Here is a 20440-nt window from a genome sequence, read left to right as displayed (position 1 = left end):
ATTTTGCTGTGGGGATGCTTTTGTTCAGCAGAGACAGGGAAGCTGGTGGGATTGGACAGGAGGACGGCTGAATGTCAATGGTCAGGAGGAATGCTTGAATAAAACCAGTTAGGGGCAACGACCCTAAACATACAGCCAGAGCCTGAGCTCTTTTGTCTTCTGCAAACAAGTACGGGCATGAATTTCATTCACAAGTCGCCCAAAGCTGGTAGAGATGTATCCCAAATATTTTCAGCTGTAACTGCAGCAAAAGGTGGTTCTACAATGGTTTGTCTCAAGAGAGCAGAATACAGAATATAAACTAACATTTACGATTGATATTTGTAAAAAACAAACAAAAAAAACATTGAAAACCCGTCAACCTTTTTCCTTTCAATGATACCTTCTACTTTGTCCTGGTCTGTCACATAATCCCAATAAAATACATTTACGTCTGTGGTTGTAATGGGACAAAATGTGAATAGGTGCAAGGAAAACGGAACGCTTTCCGAGCCACTGTAGATAAAACGTTCGTGTTAAAGCTTTGTAAACGGTTCCTTGCAGTCACAAAGTGCTCTTATTGATGAAAAACTAGGTGGCTTCACATCAGTGGAACCCAGGAGAACTCAAGACTGCTCAATGCCGTTCCAATGCTTCTTCAGCCTTTTCTCCTGGCGATCCCGCAGCACATGTTTTTTTAGAAATCCATTTAATAGATTTTTGCTGAGATCTTCCTGAGCAGCATGTTGTTGGGTTCCCAAATAGAAAGGAGCTTTTCACTAGCATAACTGATAAAGAAATGCCCGATTGAGTTGCTCTACTTCAGTAGTCTCTCCAGACTTCTTCACACACACAGAGTTTCATTTATTCCTTTCCAAAACTTATTGGGATTTTATTGTGAAAGGTACACATAAAACGTGCATTTTGTAGTTAGCTTTGATACCCTGATGATGTTGGGAAACAACTAAAAGCAATGGAAGTAGTACAACACTATGCAGGGTGATACATAAGAGGACAATGACATTTATACGGTGTATACAGAATAGAAGCTCACCTCTCTTCCAGTCAGGATGTGCCTCGCTAGCTTCACTTTGGCAAAGTTCCCCTTTCCAATGGTCTTAAGGAGGCGGTAGTTGCCGATATGAGGCTGCTCGTCTGTGGAGGTGAAAGAGTTGCGACATCGTGGCAGGCTGTGACGACTCGCAGACTTTGTTGGGGGAGCTGGGGGCTCGACAAAGCCATCCACCGACGAGTGCTGCAAGGAAGGCACACATGGAGATTAACCAAATCCACATCTGCTCTCTGCAACTTTGGTCTACATACATTTCGGTTTTCCAGTGCCAAACAAGGCCAGAAAGGGGCCTTTTTTATTCTTAAGTTTGAAGCAATTACTGGTCTATGGCGTCAGTAGGGTTGCTGCAAATGTTAAAACCATTTAATAAAAATATTTATTGTCATATCTGGGCACAAACCTACAAAGATGAAAAAAAATATACCCCAAATAAAGTGGATAAAGTTGTGGTTCAGGGAAATACTTTAATTCCTGCAGATATTTGTAACACGATTTGTAACAAGATAATTAAAAAATTACACATCTTGACTTCAGAGTTCATGGACACACGTTTAATGTCTGAAACATAAACAGTATATTCTTCTCCCTCAGTTTGGCAAGTACTTCGGGTCACAGCTTCTAATCACTGTGTTGGACTCGGCACGTCTTTGTGTTGTTTTGTTGAGATTCACCGATCCTAAAGGAGGACCCTCAGTAGGTTGGGAAACTCTAATGGCGGAAATCTTCAGCCTCTATTTTCAACGTACATCAAGGTGTTTTGTGACCAGAAAGTGACACTCGTTAGTTTGATCAGTCATGGCGGGTAAGAAATAAAAATATATGTTTTCTTCCTGTTCATTGAACGCATCGTACTTAGATCTACGAGGTCATGCCGACAAACTACTCTCTTTCATATGGGGGGCTGTTACGGAAACAAGAACACTCAATGCCAGTTAGTTTCAGAAAGGCGTTTGAAATAAACTCAGAGCAAACACAGGCTTATAAAAAGTAATTTAAAGGAAAACGTTTTTTTCTACATTTTCAGACGTGTGACATATACAGGCTGTGAAAGTTTGGGAGAGAGAGCAAGACTTCAGTAGGTAACAGGAAGGCTAACCAGAGTGCAGCAAAGCAGTCTCTGTCATAGAAACTACTGGATTTGGAAATGAAAGCAGCCTTTTGGAAATATCAGGATTAAAGTAAGGACCTACAGTATCTAGAATAAATATGTCTCTAGGCGTCTGCTGTTTTTATGATGCTAACCGCTAATGTAAAAAAAAAACAAAGCCAGTTTAAAATGTCAATTCCATAACCATTATGTGTGTTTGTTTATAAATAAATGGTAAAAAGCCGGATTTACAGCAACCGCTCTCTCACACAGCGGTTTGATGCTCGTAATAATTAATGACCATTTATGGCAGGAAAGGAATCCTGCTCCTATGTCTTCTTACATTATAGCTGTTGAGCAGAAGTCAGAATCCTCTGGGTATCGGCAGGTCAAAGGTTTACAAAAAGCAGAGATGTGAAATCAGCAGAGCTCTGATTGTTGCATCACCATAAAAGATTATTTGTGTGACTAGCTTCATCACAAGGCTGATCAATCCAACTCCCTGCTTCACAGGAAATGTACCGTCTGCATGAAATTGCACAACGCCATTTAATTTAGTGCATCCATTTCACCTGCTATTCTGTAGAACCTGGCTCCAAAGCATATCTGGTTAATGCATTTTATAAACTCGTGATTCAGATTTTTTTGCTCTCAAAAGGTAAACAAAAGCTTTTCTTTGCAAAAGAAGCCTTAACGACGCACCAGAAAATCCCAAGTCTTCGTGGAAACTTGGCAGAATGCAAAATACCTTCAGCAAGATCAAACATGGCTTCATGCATGCATTCTTAACTGCACTACGAGTCTCAACCGTTGCCTCTACCGTTGCTGGCAACCGCCGTATGACAATCTGCTTGAAAAGGTCTTTAAATAAAGAGTCATTTAAGTGAATAATGGTTATACAGCACTACTCACAAAGAAAAACCAAAATGTGCTTGCAGAAGCTAAGAAAAAGACAGACAGAGGACAATGTCATCCATAAACTAAAAAACATACAGCATAGTAAGGTGCTAAAAATAATCCAGAAATCAGATTTTTAAAAACATCAACTTCTCCTGGTTTGTAGATATTACAGATTTTAACTTCAGAATTTGAAGCTTTTCCTAATCTGACTGAGTAAACCTGCAGCTTGTTTTTTTTTTGCAAGGTGTGGATGTGCATATTTTCATCATAATGAACCAACTGAGGGCAACCCAGGCTGACTGAAGGCCACTGAAAGTGAAACACCTTGATTAAAGTTAGCGTTTGGTCCGTGTTCGCTCTGAAAATTAATAAATTACCAGCTCGGCTCTTTTTCCATCATCCCGTGTTAATTTAATTCAATTTTCCATTTTATTATTATTTTATTTGTATTTAATTTTCTTACAACTGTGGTTAAAACTTTAGCACCCTCTCCGAGTACTTTTCTCCTTGACTGGGCCATGCACAAGGGTCACAAGCTTCCTCCAGTCGATCCATGAAGCCCGACTTCCAAACACGATAAGCCGCAGTGCAGGATTCGACAGCAGAGGACAGCAGTAACCTTTGGCGACGCCTTTCTAAACGTGGAACGCCGAGCCACGCTTTAGCATCGGCGAAGTTTCCCCCGATATGACGTGATCCGAAGGTGAACTGAGAACAGCTTGTGTTGTGAACGCAGCACTGGTGCAGGCCCGGCCTTGCGCAGTCTCCTCTGGTCTTCTTCCTCCTCCTCCTCTCCTCTACGACAGCTGCTGATGTCAGTCCAGGTCAAAGATCCCATGATCCTCTGCTCCCGAACGCCCCCCCCCCCCACCCCACACACACACACACCAGAGAATAAAGCCTCGGTTGGGTTACTCAGGCTCACCGTGTTCCTATTTCACTGGGGAAACGCTACACCCTGCAGGGTGTGCGGATCACCTCCGCCAGCCTGCAGCCCGGCAGAGTCGGGCAGAAAATTCGCCCGTTTTTTGAGGTAAAAAAAAAAAAAAAAGAGGAAACGCCGCGCTCTCATTTCACGGCAACACTCGGCTACAAAGGCTGCCCATAAAGCGAGAAATGCACGCACAGCGACGTGACCGAGTTCTCGTGTTTGATTACTGTACAAATGTTGTCTCGCTCGTCCCAGGCCAGTGACATTCTGTCCTCGGGGAGGCCGTGCTAAAGAAAACAAACACGCATGCTTTAGAAGCGCACGCACGCACACAGACTCAAGAACACCAGAGGAGAGAGATGCCTCTTTATTGCTGGCCTAAAAGCCACTCACCTCCCTAAGTAACGCCGTCTTATGCAACGCAGTTTAGCTGCTGATTTTGCCCTACAAGGCTGTGGGGCTGCGCTCGTACAGGAGCAGAGTAGCCTGGCTGACTGCTTCCAGGGATGCTGAGGCCGGGCTTTAATAGCCAACCTGGCCATCTACGTCGGCGGGAGCAGCTTTTTTTCCCCAGACGTTTACATTAGCAGCTGATGCATTATGGAACACTAGCCGTGCTCGGCAATGCATCTAATGATGGTCTGAGAGGCAACATAATCGCGTAAAGGAGGGCTTGTTAAGCTACGTTTCTATGCTCCTAAAGGAAAATGCATTCCTTTATCTGTTTATGGCTCCCCCGATGAGATAAAACGCATCTGCTCTCTGAAAAAAGAAAACGCGCCGAGAAGTTAGCTGTCGTCTTTTTTTCCCCGATCGGTATGTAAGCGCTGACTGGACAACAGCACTCTTAGGTGTGGGTTGTGAAAAAAGATGAAGTCAAGCCGTTTTTTTTTTTGTTTCAGTCATTTGTTGAAAGTTGATGTCAGCGAGGGGAGGGGCACATAAGGTGTAAGAAGCTATTTAAACGGAAACCGCGGTCGTTTCCGGCTGCGGGAGAGCGAGAGAGAGCAAGACTTCAGCGGGTAACAGGAAGGCCGAACAAAGCGCCGCAACGATGACCCCGTTTGATCTTCTGTTTGTGGGCTTTCTACTTCTGTCTTTCATCGGATGCGCTTGAGCCGGAGAAGCCGGAAGACTTTTTGGAAATCCGAGGGAAAGTTAGCCTCATCCAGCGTGTTCTACGCGCCGTTCTCCGCCAACACCGGCACTGGCAGCTCAAAAGCTTTACCAAATCCCAGACATCATAAACAGGCTGCAAAACTTTTTACATCAGTGCACGTCTGAAGACATAAACGCCCCTGATAAAATAAAATAAAAAAACAGTCTCGTTAAACAAACCATTAAAGCAACTCCTTCCAGTCCGCCTCAACAATACGGTTAAGTGGACGATCAGGTCTGCAGGAAAGATCAGAGGGAGCCCTCATCCGGGGTCATCTCAATAGACCCATTATGTTATAGAGCTGTGATGGGGACATGGGGGGGGGGGGCGGGGGGGACAAACAGGAAAAGCCGTTCATAAACATTCCCTCACACGGAGAGGTCTCTCGTGATTTCAGTGATGTCTCTTAATAAAAGCCTGTCTGTAGCTGCTCCCCTCCTCCTCCTCCTCTTCCTCTTCCTCCAACACTGAGTGTGCAGTTACGGCAGGGCCCAGTGGGGTGATGGATGTCACATTGCGATGCTACCAAACGCTGCTGCGTCCGAAAAGTAGGGCAGCACCCCCTCCTCCTTCACGGGTGGTCAGCAGACACACACTGACGCCGAGGAGCAGGAAAAAATACCCCAGAGCCGCGCCGGCGGAGCGCGGAGGCATCCGTGAGAGGACGCGGAGACAACATGTCATCCTTTATGTGTCGGAAGCAGCGCCGCCGCCGCTTTTCGCCTCGGCGTTAAAGCCCCGCTGACGCAGTGCGTTGTTTCGGGGCCATTGTGCTCTGGGAAAAAAGTGGGACAACACGGCAGAGCTGCACCTTTTTCTTTTTTTATTATTATTATTATTATCCCGGCCTGCTTACACTTGAGCTCCGTGCTTTTTGCTCCCAACGAGGGGAGGAGGAGGACCAGACATCGGCCGGTGTCGCTCTGCAAACGCCGTAGCCTCCATTAACCAGAGCGCCCCCCACAATAAATAACAAGATTTATTTAAAAAACAAACACCCTGTTCCCGGACGTCATTGCTCGGCTTCTCTTGTCTTCTGTATCCCTGTGTCTATTTATTATTATTTTTAAAAACACTTACATTCTCGGTGTCACGCTCGTTCACTGTGGGCAATGGCGTTCTGGTCGACATCTTGTGAGGCTCGCAGGCCGCTCAGCGATGCAGCGGGCTGGGCAGAGCGGACACGGCGCGGCGCGGTGCCTCGGTCCCCGTCTCTACATCCCCTGATGGCGGCCCTTTTTTTTTTTTTTTTTTTACCGCAGCATGTCGCGGACGGGCGGACGGACCCCGGCGGACGCGTCGGATTTCCTTAGCGGGTTTTGGTGCACTTCCCCTTCAGGTGGACTGGTGTCAGACAGGAAAGGAGGAGAAAGAGAGAGACCGACAGAGAGAAAGAGAGATGGGGGGGGAGGAGGAGGAGGAGGAGGAGGAGGGACAGGCCTGGAAGATGCGTCGGTTTGGACGGCTATGCGCAGCTCGTCTCAAACCTCCCACCAGGAAGGATGGATGGAGGATCTCTCTCTCTCTCTCCATCTCTCTCTCTTTTCTCTCATACACACATTCCCTTTGTTTGCTCCTCATTCAAGTCACCAGAAAACAGTTAGGTACTCATTCTGAACAGCGTCCTTCACATTTAGACCCAAGCATGATAAACTCCCTTATGATCTAGAGATGGATGTCTGGAAATGTTATTCATTGTGCCCTGCCTAAAAATATTAAATTATCTCTGCAGTTATGAAATCTCTCTCTCTCTCTCTCTCACACACACACACACACACACACACACACACACGCACACACACACACACACACACACACACACACACACACACACACACACATATATATATATATATATATATATATATATATATATATATATATATATATATATATATATATATATATATATATATATATATATGCCTTACTCGGGGATAAAGCTTGGCTCACATTGTAAATCGAGTGGATTTTGCCACCTGTTGGGCTCCCCCAGCATTGCACCCTTTACTGTTTATCTGCCTGCGAATAAAAATCTAACATTCATGAGTGGACAAACAGCAAAACAGAGCCACCATCCGATTTCCAGAAGAGAGAGGTTTTGTCCCCCCTTTTTTTTATCAATGAAATGGTCACATGTTGGTTTCTGGGTGTGGTTATGCTGCTGTGCGTCCAGTGGTGTTGTCGCCATTTGTCCACTAGGTGTCAGGCTGCTGCCGCACACGTGAAAGCGGAGCCTTTCAGTTCAATTACGTTCACTTCAATGATGACCCCGTTGTTTTTGGGACGCACTAAAAGAAGATATTGTAAAAAAAAAAAAAAAAAATCCTGCAATTCGACAATCAAATATCAACGATGAAAGACAGTTTGAACATGAATATGAAATTAAATTAAAAACAATTAAAATATTGCAAACGATGATTTCAAAGATTAGAAAAAAGAGGGCAACCTGCGTACTAAAAGTGTCCAGATCAAACTATGTTGTTTAAGAGTCAATCACTGCAGCGGGGGAGAAGTGGAAGACCTTTTTTCTCTCTCTCTTTTTCTGTTGCACACACATTTCCTCACCAAGGCTGTATGCCAAATTGTAATAAGTTCACCATCTCTGCTTGGGAAAAGAGAACCATGATCTTTTTTACCAATCCCACGCAGTCTGTGTCTTCTTAGAACGTGCATCCTCTGCTGCAGTTTGGAAGGTAGGCTGTCAAAATGCTTGTTCCAAGAAAACATATTGTGTACATTGACCCCCCCAGGTACTAGCAGGAGCCCAGCTGACTGACCACAGAGTGATAAATGACCAGTGGAGTATTGGAGCTTTGTTGGGGTCAATTTCTCCACTGATCTCTCTTTTTTTATTTATGACAAAGAGCTTTATGTCACACTAGCATATAAAGTTGTTGATTTCTGAAAGATAGCATGAAGTATTGCTATTTTTGTGTAACAGGTTGATTGTACCTGTGTCATCAAAATAAAAGAAGATAGTTATTGAAAAATGTGCTCATACATTTACAATTTAGTGTACAATTTGAAGAGCACTAGAGAACTGACATCTGTTGTTTTTCTGACCAGAGAGAGTGGTTAACTTTCACCCTCTGAATGGGACGTGTGAGAAATGATGTGTATTATTCAATGACAGGGTGGATATTCATATTGATAATTTTATGAATTAGTAGATGCTAACTAAAATGAACTAAGGGTAAACGGGCACTTAGAGTCATCCAGATGTTTCAGCACCAGGCCAGTGATGCTGATTACAGCATCATCGGTAACTTTCTTTCTGGCTATATGGAAACTGGTACAGGTCAAGCAGCGGGTTGATATCTACTTTTAATATGGACACAGTATGTTTGTCTGAGTGTTTCATCACTACGGTGATGAGAGCTATCAGTCTGTAGTCATCACAGTCCTGTATTACAGTTACAGTCAGCCAGAGTGCTTTTATAGAACTTAAAAAATAAAAAGCAAACAAGTAAAGAACCATTACCATGGTTATAACCAATATGAAATAGCAAGATGACTGAAAAAAACAAAATACAAAAAATAGATTCACTGTATATTTGAATCTGAAGTAATTTTAATATATATATATATATATATATATATATATATATATATATATATATATATATTAGGGCTGGGCAACGATTAAAATATTTAATCGCGATTAATCGCCCTGATTAATCGCGATTAATCGCGATTAATCGCATTGTATTTACAAACTCCAAGAATGAATTCAAAAGTAGTGTAAAGAACACTTTTATTTTAATGTTCTGCTGCCATATGAACAAAAGTGTTGTAACATTTGTAGCACTTATCAGTAACACATATTTAGTGTAAAGCTCAACTTAAACATGTAAAACAAAAAATAGCAATAATAATAAATTAAAGCTTATTGCCACTGACAGGGAATTCTCTTTATGGGGAAAAAATCTACCAAAAACAGGCAATTTCTGAGGTAACAGCAGGGAGCAGTATTACCATTTTATGTTCAATACCAAAGTTTAACTTGGCAGTGTTTACAACTAACTTGTTTCTGTCATATTCCATGCTGGAAGAACTTTAAACTGAAATGCTTGCTAACTCGATATGCTTGCGTTGCTTGCGTTTATTTGACGTTGACACACGGTTTTTAGTTGTTGCTTTCTTACGTGCATATAGTGAATGGCAGGGAAAAACAGGCAAAAACACATGGATACTTTGAAGCGAGAAGCGACTTCACCGACGGCGTCGATGCAGACCCCCCCGCTCCGCTCCGCTCCGCACAAAACTTGTTCCGGCCGCCAACTCACCGCCTCGCCTCGCCTAAGCTCGCTCGCGGTACCTGCGGGAAACACCGCCTTCCGCATGTCGGCTTTGTTTTTTTCCGGCCAGTATCTTTCTTCCTCTGAATCCGAGGCTTGGCTGACAGCGAGGTTATTGGCGCATTATCGCACCGCAGCAACAGACCTTCACAAAATAAAAGCATGTGACCAACATGCGTTAATGCGCGTTAAAGAAAATATCGCCGTTAATAGTCTAATGAGTTAACGCAAAATTAACGCGTTAACTTGCCCAGCCCTAATATATATATATATATATATATATATATATATATATATATATATATATATATATATATATATATATATATATATATAAAAGGAAGCATTTACTGCTTCCTTCAATGATTTACCAATTGATGCACAAATAGTTACTCTGACCAGCAATGTACCTGTTCTTAGTAGGCGATTCACTTAGGAAGATCAAAGGTGGCACACTGCCTCCAACCTCTCTTTTTTGGTAAATAATAATTGGGTTCTGTCTAAATAACCACCTGTTCGTAATATTGTCGTAGCACAAACCATTATAATGTGTTTCGGTCTGAAGACACGAAAAGGTCTCGGCCCTTTTTCAGACTAGCCATCCGCCTCAGCTTCTGACAGGATCTAACCTGGATTTATCCCAAATGACCATGGCAAGAGAGTTATGCACTGCAGGTGAGATATCAGCAGCTTCAAGCCTCATAACAGCAACTCACATTTAAAATCCTGAACTTTACCTTTAAATGTTCTGTTTTAATTTATTTGCGCAACAAGTCGTTAAATAGTCTGGAACGCTATGTTGTGATGAGGAACAGGCGGAAACGTCCATTGTGAAGTTTTTTGCATGGGAGGTCAGATCTTTTTCGTTTCGGTGGTTTTTAATATGAGATTCGGGCAGAAAGAACACCTTTTTGGTACTTCTTGTTGCTTTACTGGTGGTTTGTCTGTTGCGGGGGAGATTTCCCAGACCACAACAATGGACACAGCATGACACGATGTGTCACAATAACTGATGGATACAGGATCTGAAAGCCACTGAGATCATTATGTCCGTTTTTGTGGTTTTGAGGAATCTTAAGCTTTTTTTTTCTCCCCCCCACCCACCTCTGAACTGGGCTCTAAAAACCTTTCCCACTCAACAGCAGAGTAACTCTGGAATGCTTGAACATGCTGAGTTTGAGATTGTGTTGAGTTGATAATATTTTATGGTTTGCAATCAGAGATGGATCAGCAAAAAAGAAAGATTTCAACACCACCGCTTGGCATGTTGATTGGGCATTTCTGGAATTCTGCATCTGATGCCAGAGTGGATCAGATCCCAGCATAGCAGATCTGATCCCACTGATCCCTGACAACCAAGACCTGCACAAGTACTCCAGCCAAACAAATACTTTCTCCATTGTTGTGTTGCCGTCTAACTTAGCTTTATTGCTGCTTTCTCTAGATTTATGTCTCACTAAAATCATACATTTTGCACAAGAAATTAAACGGGCACTTTGAAAACAAGTTCAGCAGAATCTGTTCGTTTTTCTTTTCGTGAGCTCTCTGAGTTCACGCCTGGGACTTGCACTCTCTACCTGAGCTGCACTGCCATGGAATGCGCTGTAATAGGCACTGACAATGGTTTAATGAGTGCATGTACACCCTGGGCCAAATTCAATTACATGCTCTCACAAGCAACCATCAAAAAAGGAGGCAGCTGTTTACTCCCAGTCATGGCGGATGGTCATGCAGTTAACTATATTTGTGGAGAATTGTGGGTGAGAGGAAAGTAAAGAAAGATGGAGGGGAAAAGGGAGGGGGAAGGGGCTAAAGTCATTATGTGAGATAGCAGAGCAGCATCTGTCAGTACTGGCAGTTTACCATACTTCCCTGTGCTTGAGTCAGATTTGCCAGAGTGGGACAAGCTACACTCTCCAGTGGGTAAATATGTTGCACACATCCTGCAGAAGTGTGGGAAACAACAGAAGCAGCACTGTACTGAAAGTGGATGGTCTGTAGAGCGACGCACAGTTGTTGTTTCTCGTGTATTTGAGTTGCATGAGAAGAAGAAATGCACGAGAATACAAAATTGTGCAGGTAAACGTAGAAAAATATTAAGGGTTTCTTATTTGCGCTGTGGCAAATTTAAATTATTCCCCTTTAGGATTTGTTTTCCATTACTTTTTCAGGGACCGTGTGGCTGCAGATTTGGTTGATTTCGGGAAATAAGAAGCAGCCAAAAATCCCCACATTTCCAGATTTATTGGATAAAGCTCAAACCGATCAGACTTCAAACAGCTGTCTGGTGGTCACATAAGTATTTAAATAACTTTTCCACACATTTACTAAAAGCACACCTAGATGCAGCAACTCATTTCTTTTTCTGCGTTGCGAGTTAATCAATGACATGACGGACACTCGGTGCATTTAAATTTCTCAACTTGCTGAAGCCGACATCAAACCACAGATCACAACGCAAAAGAAAGGAGACTTAAGGGACTTTGAATGTGTTGTGGTTGTTGTTGCTCTCTGTTTTTCAGAAACTGAGGATTTTCATGAACAACCATCTCTCTGATTTACAGAGAACGGGCCTGAAAAGTCTGTTGGGTGGATGAAAATGCCTTTCTTATGTCAGAGGACATTGGGATGACAGTTTTGAGACATTTGAAATGCAAACGTAGCTCAAATAAACTCTTTTACAACCAAGGTATGTAAAATTCCAGCTGTGGAATTTAATCAGGCAGAAACTCGTATAGCCTCAGTTTCAGCTACAACATTTAGATGTTAGGGGTCATAGATTTGACATAAACGGCATGAACACATGGATCCATCCTGATGTTATATGGCATACTCTGGGTGCTTCAGGACTATCTCAGCGTAGTTTAAAGTATTGTTGAGGACCAATTCCATTCCTTTTGCACAGTGAACCCATTTTCTAATGCTTTTTCCAGAAACACAAGTCAAATCAAGTTTATTTGTATAGCACATTTCAGCAGCAAGGCGGTTCAAAGTGCTTTACGTCATGAAAACATCAAAAATAGTCACCGTTTGTGAGGCCAGTAACAAACATTAAATTTTATCAAGTGAAAACATCAATACACATGAAACATGTTGGTCAATATTCCTGTAATTATGGGTCGAAAGCAACTCTAAACAGGTGGGTTTTCAGTCTTGATTTAAAGGACCTCAGAGTTTTGGCTGATTGTTCTGGAAGTTTGGAGCATAGAAGCTGAATGCTGTTTCTCCATGTTTGGTTCTGGCTCTGGGTATGCAGAGTAGACCAGCACCAGAAGATCTGAGCGATCTGAAAGGTACAGCAACAGGTCTTTAATGTATCTAGGTGCTAAGGCATTCAGTGATTGACAGACTAACAGAAGTATTTTAGTCTATTCTCTGAGCTACAGGGAGCCAGTGGAAGGACTTTAGAACTGGGGTGATGTGCTCCATCTTCCTGATTTTAGTGAGAACATGAGCAGCAGTGTTCTGGACCAGCTGTAATTGTCTTTATCACACTGTGTCCTGAAGCTCAACTTTCAAACTGGTTTCTTGAACATGACAATGAGTTCACTGTAGTTCAGTGGCACCCACAGTCTCTGGATCTCCATCCAACAGAGCAGTTGGATCATCTAGGATAGCACAGGTAGATTTGACACCGTTTTAGATTTACACCATGAAGAATTAAAGCCATGCAAAAGGCAAAAATGTATCCAACTAATCACTAGCAAGGTATCTAAACATAAGACTGGTATGTGTGTTCCCTCAAGACATTTGTGTGTGATAAAAATGTATCTCAAGTTCTACCAGAGTTTTTCCATCCTTTCAATTCAATTTATGTACTCTGTTCCACATTTAGCGTTATTCCATAAAAGATCCAAACCTCAAATTAGATTTGTGATCTAATTTATCTTTTAAGCACATTTTCCAACAACGATTTGGATACATGCTGAGGCCATAAGTACACACTGTCTTATCATAACGGATGCATTCTTAGCTAGAAATCCCAACAAGCAACAGAAACAAAAGTATTCAGTGCCTCCTGGGTTAAAAAACCTGTAAAGCGCACACCTTACAAGGCAGAGCTTGCAATCTGCTGTCTGCTCTGACAAGTCAATAAAACCCACTGGTATGCTGAACTTTGTTGGAAGGCAAGCTAGAGATGGGGCTGCAGTGGAATTTGATCAGGCAGAGAGCCAGCCTGCTATTTAAGACAGCAGACGTGCAGCAGGCATGCACACCTAAACCCAGCCTAAATTATTACTGACCGGCATGTCCAGAGCCTCTGTGGCCACCCTTCTGGATGCTCGTCACAATCTTGCTTTCACCACTGTCACATGTACATATGGTCACACCCACATGCGCACAAAGATATTGTGCTCTATTGTCTCAAGCTCTTCCAAGATGCACTGGGAGGAATGGCAGGAGAGTGGAAAATATGAAAAGGCTTGGAAAAGCGGGGTAATGTCAAACAACAGGGTGTGTGTGTGTGTGTGTGTGTGTGTGTGGGGGGAGTGGGTCCATTTGATGCAAACAGCTTGGCTTCAAAACAGCTTTTTCATAGTTTCCATAGATTGTTCTGGGAAAAATATGCTTATTAATTTGACTAAGTTGTCATCATCATTGATTATTTACGGACTTTAGGGTGGGCCACAATTGTAAAAAAAAAAAAAAAAAAAAAAAAAAAACTTCATATCCACCCTTCACTGGTGAACTGCAGCTGGATTTCATGGGGAGGGTAACATGTGCGAGAAATAGTGACCTTTCTTCAAGGATTATCTCTTCAAATATTTCCTGTTTCTTCTTGGCTGCGGACCAATCAAAGCCCGCATGGCAGAATCAGTCAAGTACAATTTTGTCAGTAAAATCGGTTTATAAGACAATCCAGATTTTTTTTCTTTCTTTTTAAATAAACCCTAGTGAATTTATGATAAAACATTTGGGCTATTTTTGGATAAACTGAAGAATATCCTTGTCAGTAGAAATTGTTCCCTTCAATGTTTTTAAGGATACAGTATTAAATCCAAAATCTTTGACCGCATGAGATGCATCAGTGCAAACTCCACGGCTAATTCTGCTATCTTTAAAAAAACAATTTTACAGTGGCTCAAAAGTCTGCAAACCCTGAGAAAATCTTAGGTTTTTGAGACCACTGTAAATTATTTCCAAATGTTTTCCACATTTTATCAGGTTGGGGGGGGGGGGTGAACCTGAAATTAGACAACACAGAGATACGTTAAAACGGGTTTATTGAAAACGTTCAATGCTGACGGATCAGGAGTTGCTGGCAGGACCAGACTTGACCAGCAGCAAGTTGAGCACACAAGAACTGAAAGCAACCATGGCAGCAGAGCGTAAGCGAGGCGACGAGACGATCTGTCAGTGAGTGGGTATATGAAGGTTGGGGAACAGGTGAGCAGAGTAGGAACTGATGAGTGGCAGCAGGTGGAATGGGTCTGGGCTGAGGACTGGTGACTGAGGAGTGGACTGAGCTAATTGGATGGTTTCTGTGGCTGAGAGGCGACAGAGCTGAACCCGGAAAAGTCCAAACAAAACAAAAACCTAAATTATGACACATTTAATGCGAAATATGTTGTGTTCAATTTATCTGAAAAGCAAACAATTGTGTTGGGGTCATGGACAACACACAAAATGTTGCCCCAATGACCAGATTTTAGAAGTAGGTAAACCCTCATAGTAAAAATGTTTGAACTTCTTTTAGAGACTTAGACTTAGACAACTTTATTTGTCATTCTGTATGTACAGAGTGCATACAGAACAAAATTTCGTTGCATACAGCTTGTGAATTATAGTATAAAGTGCAGCAGTGATTAAAAAGTAAACAATTGAAATGTAAACATTGTAGGAGAAAGAGATAATGTGCGTTCACGGTGTACAGGAGAATATTTAAACCATTTGTATGTGCAAAAATGATGGCGCAAAAGGCATTTGTGCAAAAATGCAAGCAAAATGTGGAGATGTGGTGCAGAGTCCAGTTTATAGTTCAACAGTTCAACAGTCTGATAGCAACGTGGAAAAAGCTGTTGCAGAACCTGGTGGACCTGCAGCGGATGCTGCGGAACTTCTTCCAGTCGAAGGCACTGCACCCTCCACACCACACAGAGAGACAGCTGGTCAGAATGCTCTCTATGGTGCTTCTGTAGAAGGTTGTGAGGATGGGCGGGGGCAGGTGGGTTCTCCTCATCCTCCGCAGGAAGTACAGTCGTTTCTGTGCCCTCTTCACCAGTGACGTGGTGTTCACAGACCAGGTGAGGTTGTCCGTGATGTGCACCCCCAGGAACTTGGTGCTGCTGACCACCTCCACAGCTGAGTTGTTGATGAGCAGTGGAGCGTGGTTGGGCCGGTTCTTCCGACAATGAGCTCCTTCGTCTTCTCCATGTTCAGGATCAGGCTGTTGTCTCTGCACCAGCCCACCAGCTGCTCAACCTCTTCTCTGTAGTACTGGTCGTTGTCGTCTCTGATCAGGCCCACCACCGTTGTGTCGTCTGTAAACTTCACAATGTGATTGGTGGTGAACCTGGGGATGCAGTCATGAGTCATCAGAGTGAACAGCAGGGGGCTCAGGACGCAGCCCTGAGGGGAGCCCATGCTGAGGGTGATGACATCAGAGGTGTTCTGTCCGACCAGGACCGACTGAGGTCTGTTGGTGAGGAAGTCTAGCAGCCAGTTGCAAAGAGGTGTGCTGAAGCCCAGATGTTCTAGTTTTCCTACCAGGTGCTCTGGGATGATGGTGTTTTGATTCAGTTACAGCATTTATTCTTCTCAAGTCTATCAGCATGAAGATCTTGACTGAGTAATTTTTCACAATCTGTCTTGCAAATGTTCCTCAAATCTCTTAAGACTGTGAGGACCTTTTTTGTCCAGAGCCGTCTTCAGGTGATCTCACAGATTCTCAGTCAGTTAGTTGTGGACTCAGCGAGGCACCTCCAGACCAGAAACTTTTCTTTTTTTTTCAGATTAAACCTCAGCTGCATCTGAAGAAAAGCAGCACGAGATCATGGTGCTTCAAACACCATTTTTAATTGTGGGCATGGTGTTGTTTCAGTGAGGGAGTTTTTTTGTGCTAAATAGACCTTTTGGAGTTTTGGCCAAAACATTCAAGCATTGTGTCATCAGACCATAACAACACTACCTCAATCCAGACAAACAAAGAATGCAGGAGAATGATTTGAGACTGGGACGGAGGTTCACTTTCCAGCAGGACAATGACCTGAGGCATACTGCTAAAGCAGCACTCGAGTGGTTTAAGGGTAAACAATTAAATATGATGGAATGGCCTAGTCAAAGTCCAGGCCTCACTGCTATTGAGAATCTGTGGTTAGACTTAAAGAAGGCTGTTCATATGTGAAAAACATTATGAAGGAGCCGGAACTGTTTAGCGTTGTGGAATGGGCAAAAATCCCAGTGGCAAGATGTGGCATGTTCACAGAGAGGTGGTTCTACTTTACTGCCTAACCCCCTGATATACAGAATCGAGAGGGGTTGAACAGTTATGCACACTGAAGCTTTCTGTTATTTTATCATATTTGTCAATTGTTTCACAATCAAAAAATCTTTGTAAAGTTGTCAGTAAGTTCTGTAATGAAATGGTGCAAACTCTCAATCAATCCATTTGAATTGTAGGTTGCGAGGAAACAAAATGCCAAGGGGGGTGATTTCTTTTGCAATGCAATGTATACATTATCTTCTCAAGTTTCTTTTTTTTTTTTTACAGCAATTTATTTATATTTTTGCTTCAGTTGTGACTGTGCATTGTAATGTCCTTTGACAGTATAAACTGTATGTTAACCTCTTTATAGATAAACTCTTCCAAAAGAATGAGCCTATTTGAAGCTCTACTACCCCAAACTGTTTCCTCTTTTCGCCCAGCGGCTAATGATAAATGCTTTACAAGGCGGAATGAAATCATACGTTTTCTCCCTTCAATGAACATGTATCCTTAAAGGTAATGGCACTTACTGTAACTGTTCACCTAGATAATTGTTAACTTGTGAAACACACATTTCCTTGTAATTATGTCATAATTCAAAAGCTTTTCTGAAGATCTGAAAACCATCAGGTACGTCTTCATCTAACAAGCTCCTTTCTGATGAGTGGGCCTAATTATTGTCAGGATATAATTACATTCACAACACCCCAAGGGCCCGTTCTTTTCTGTCATCTCAGAGTTACCGCTCCAAACTGTAATTAGGGACTGTAATCACACAGGTATGAACAGCCTGGATTTATTTTTTAGTCTGACAGAAGGCTGATTGAAACAACATCTGAAGCTGGATATCAGGCGGAGGGTGTTTGTGACCTGGCACATGTTCAGCGGTCAAAGTCAGGAGGACCGGGTGGCATAACAAATCACAGGAGCAGTTCAGACAGCTCGCAAACACAAACGTGCGCAGATGGACTGGATTCTTGTCAGTTCTGTGTTTTTTTTAAGCGGCAATCATCTACATCATGCTTTGCCCTGTGAATGTCCCTGTGTGGTACAGTTTCCAAGTGTCAACAAGTGACTTCACTGCGTAATGACTTTAGGATCTCGAACAGCCATCCAATGAACAGGCCTTTTTCTCCCCGCCTTATGCACTGCCTTTCACTATAGAAACTCCTCTCTCCTCTGAACTGGAGGGTGAGAACATAAAACAACTTCAAAGGGATTCTGAGGAGATGATGCTTAAATTCCATGAACTTTCTTTGCGGTGCAGAGTTTAAGGTTCAAAAAGTGGAGATCAAGCCTATGTCCCCCTGATTTTATTTGAGCTGCTGTCACACACGTTTGTACCTGGCTATCTGCAAATGCTTTTAACATGGGTTCAAACATGAAGAAACAGAGTTTATTTTTTGAAACATATATATGAAGTATACTATATTGACAAAAGTCACCACAGCAAACCTCTGAATATGTGTGTTTATATCGCTTTGAACGTCACAGGTGTATAAACTCCAGCATTTGAGCATGAAGACTGCTTCTACAAACATTTGTGAAAGAATGGGTCACTCTCTTGAGCTTAGTGAATTCCAGTTTGAGATATCCTCTCTTATATACATCCCACAGTTAATCACCATTGGTAGTGAACAACAGCAGCTCACCCAAGAGGAGGCAGGTATTATAAAACCACAGATCTCAGCGGATGATGAGGAGGGTAGTGCAAAGTGGGCGTGTATAGAATCCATTAGCAATAACCAAGTAGATTGTGGTAGTTTATAGTTGAGGAGCATCTTAGAGCCATCCTTAACAGAATGCCATTAGTGGCTATTGGCTAGCATGTTGCAAACTGGAAGTAATCATAGGACGGTTTGAGAGGGTTGTGCTTTGGCACACTTGTAGGTGCTTGTAAAGGGATGTAGCATGACAAGTTTGGCCTCAGAACAGGCAAGTACTGTGGGAGTTATTAGGTATCCCTCCCCCTCATCATTCGGAAGTCAAAGGTCCCACAGACACCAGTGCGGGCTCGTACTTCTCGGAATGACACCCGAAATGACATATACATACCTAATCCACCTTTTCCTCCTTTTGGCAACTTGTTTTGGTGAATTTCTCCACTGTGAGATTAACAAAGTCTATCTTATCTTATCTTATCTTATCTTATCTTATATCCAAGATGGCCAATAGAACACTGTTTTTAATCAACTTTGTCTTAGCTCCATTTACTTTGTTTGTTGGGAAGCTCAGAGTTAGATGGTCCAAACCAGCTCACCCTTGTGTTTCTAGCCCACTCCCATGTCCCTCAAATGCCCCCGAACCAACCAAGGAAGAGTGTCCGTAAAGAGGTCCGCACATGCATGGACAACACTTTTCAATGAAATCATTAGGGAAATAAGGGGCCTTCCGAAAGCGTGTCTTTTTTTTCGATTAGCGTAGGAATGTTTGTCGTGAACGTGTTTGATACCGTCGTGAGGGGCCAAATCAGACGGTTGAAACAAGCCCAACAACTCCACACTAAGGAGTTTTAAGTGTTTTTCGACTGAATTCCCCCCCAATAGAAAGAACTTGAAAGTCTCCAATATAATCTCAATCATCTAGCTGGATGGAAGCTTGGCTTGTGTGACTATTGTACTAGTTATCATAGCTGTATGTTTGCTTAGAACAGGCAATAGTAATTGCATGGGTAAGAAAGATAATTTGCCAATATCTTTTACCATGACTTCTACAACAATTTGAACAATTCCTATCACAAAAAATGAAAGACAAAAAGTCACAACAGACAGTGCCTTTTTCACAGAGGTCGCCAAGCCTCTGCAAAGTCATAGCTTTAACTCTCCAAATTTCATGCGGCCTTCAGATTAGCTCCACATTAATTTTTATGGAATGGGGTTTTGATTGTTGAGAAGTTGTACCCAAGCCATACATCACCAAGCACAAAGCATTTAGGGGTGCAACGTATGCAGCCAGTGGACACTAGAGCAGTGAAGCCATGTTCTCTGGGGAGACAAAACACGTATCTCTGTCTGGAGAGACAGTAGATGCCAGGGGAACAGCACTTGCCTGACTCCATTGTATCATGTATTAAAGCTGCTGTAGAAAACTTTTGCATGAATATATTTTTTACATATTTGTTAAAACTGTCACTATGTCCTGACAGTAAAATATAAGACAGATAATCTGTGAAAAAAAAAAAAAAAAAGCTCCTCTGGCTCCTCCCAGTGGTCCTACAGCCATTTGCAGAAATACACTGCTCCCGGTCAAAAAACAACCAATGAGAGCCAGGCTCTCACCCCCCTCCCCCGCACAGCGCTATCCTCATTCAAGCTCAGGATTGCAGGTGGGCTGCAGCAATGGTGGAGAAATTACCTACTTTATAGGAAAACTGCCAATTTCCTGAGTGGCACTTGCTCAGAAAACAAAGACAGGTAAACATTGGAGCAGCACGGCAGGCTTTGCTGTAGGGGAGGAACTGTGGAGGGAGCGCTGCAGCCCAACAGAGAGCAAGGGGAGGGACCTGCAAGGTGTGCTTGGTCAGATTTCCAAGATAAGTCCACAACTTTCTCAAAACGTCTTGTTACAGCTTTAAATTTGGAGCAG

At 42.7% G+C, this 20440-nt stretch overlaps 1 protein-coding gene across 5 annotated transcripts in view; it reads right to left on the bottom strand.

Moving 5' to 3' along the window:
- mark1 (MAP/microtubule affinity-regulating kinase 1) overlaps nucleotides 1–6594 on the bottom strand; it is a 44454-nt gene extending 37860 nt beyond the window's left edge. For 2 of the 5 annotated variants that reach the window (XM_021307531.2, XM_021307532.2), the window contains exons 1-2: nucleotides 6209–6594; nucleotides 1034–1234 (exon numbers count right to left, since the gene is read on the bottom strand). In XM_021307531.2, coding sequence (XP_021163206.2) covers nucleotides 1034–1234; nucleotides 6209–6259 — 252 coding nt within the window. In that variant the 5' untranslated portion in view covers nucleotides 6260–6594. The remainder of the gene's footprint in view (nucleotides 1–1033; nucleotides 1235–6208) is intronic. The other 3 variants (XM_021307533.2, XM_012880488.3, XM_012880489.3) reach the window with 2 other exon arrangements.
- Nucleotides 6595–20440: the final 13846 nt, after the last annotated feature.

Source organism: Fundulus heteroclitus, chromosome 22 (assembly GCF_011125445.2).
Source record: "Fundulus heteroclitus isolate FHET01 chromosome 22, MU-UCD_Fhet_4.1, whole genome shotgun sequence".
NCBI lineage: Eukaryota > Metazoa > Chordata > Actinopteri > Cyprinodontiformes > Fundulidae > Fundulus > Fundulus heteroclitus.
Note: the sequence above shows the minus strand (reverse complement) of the source record. Positions and strands in the feature narration are given on the sequence as shown.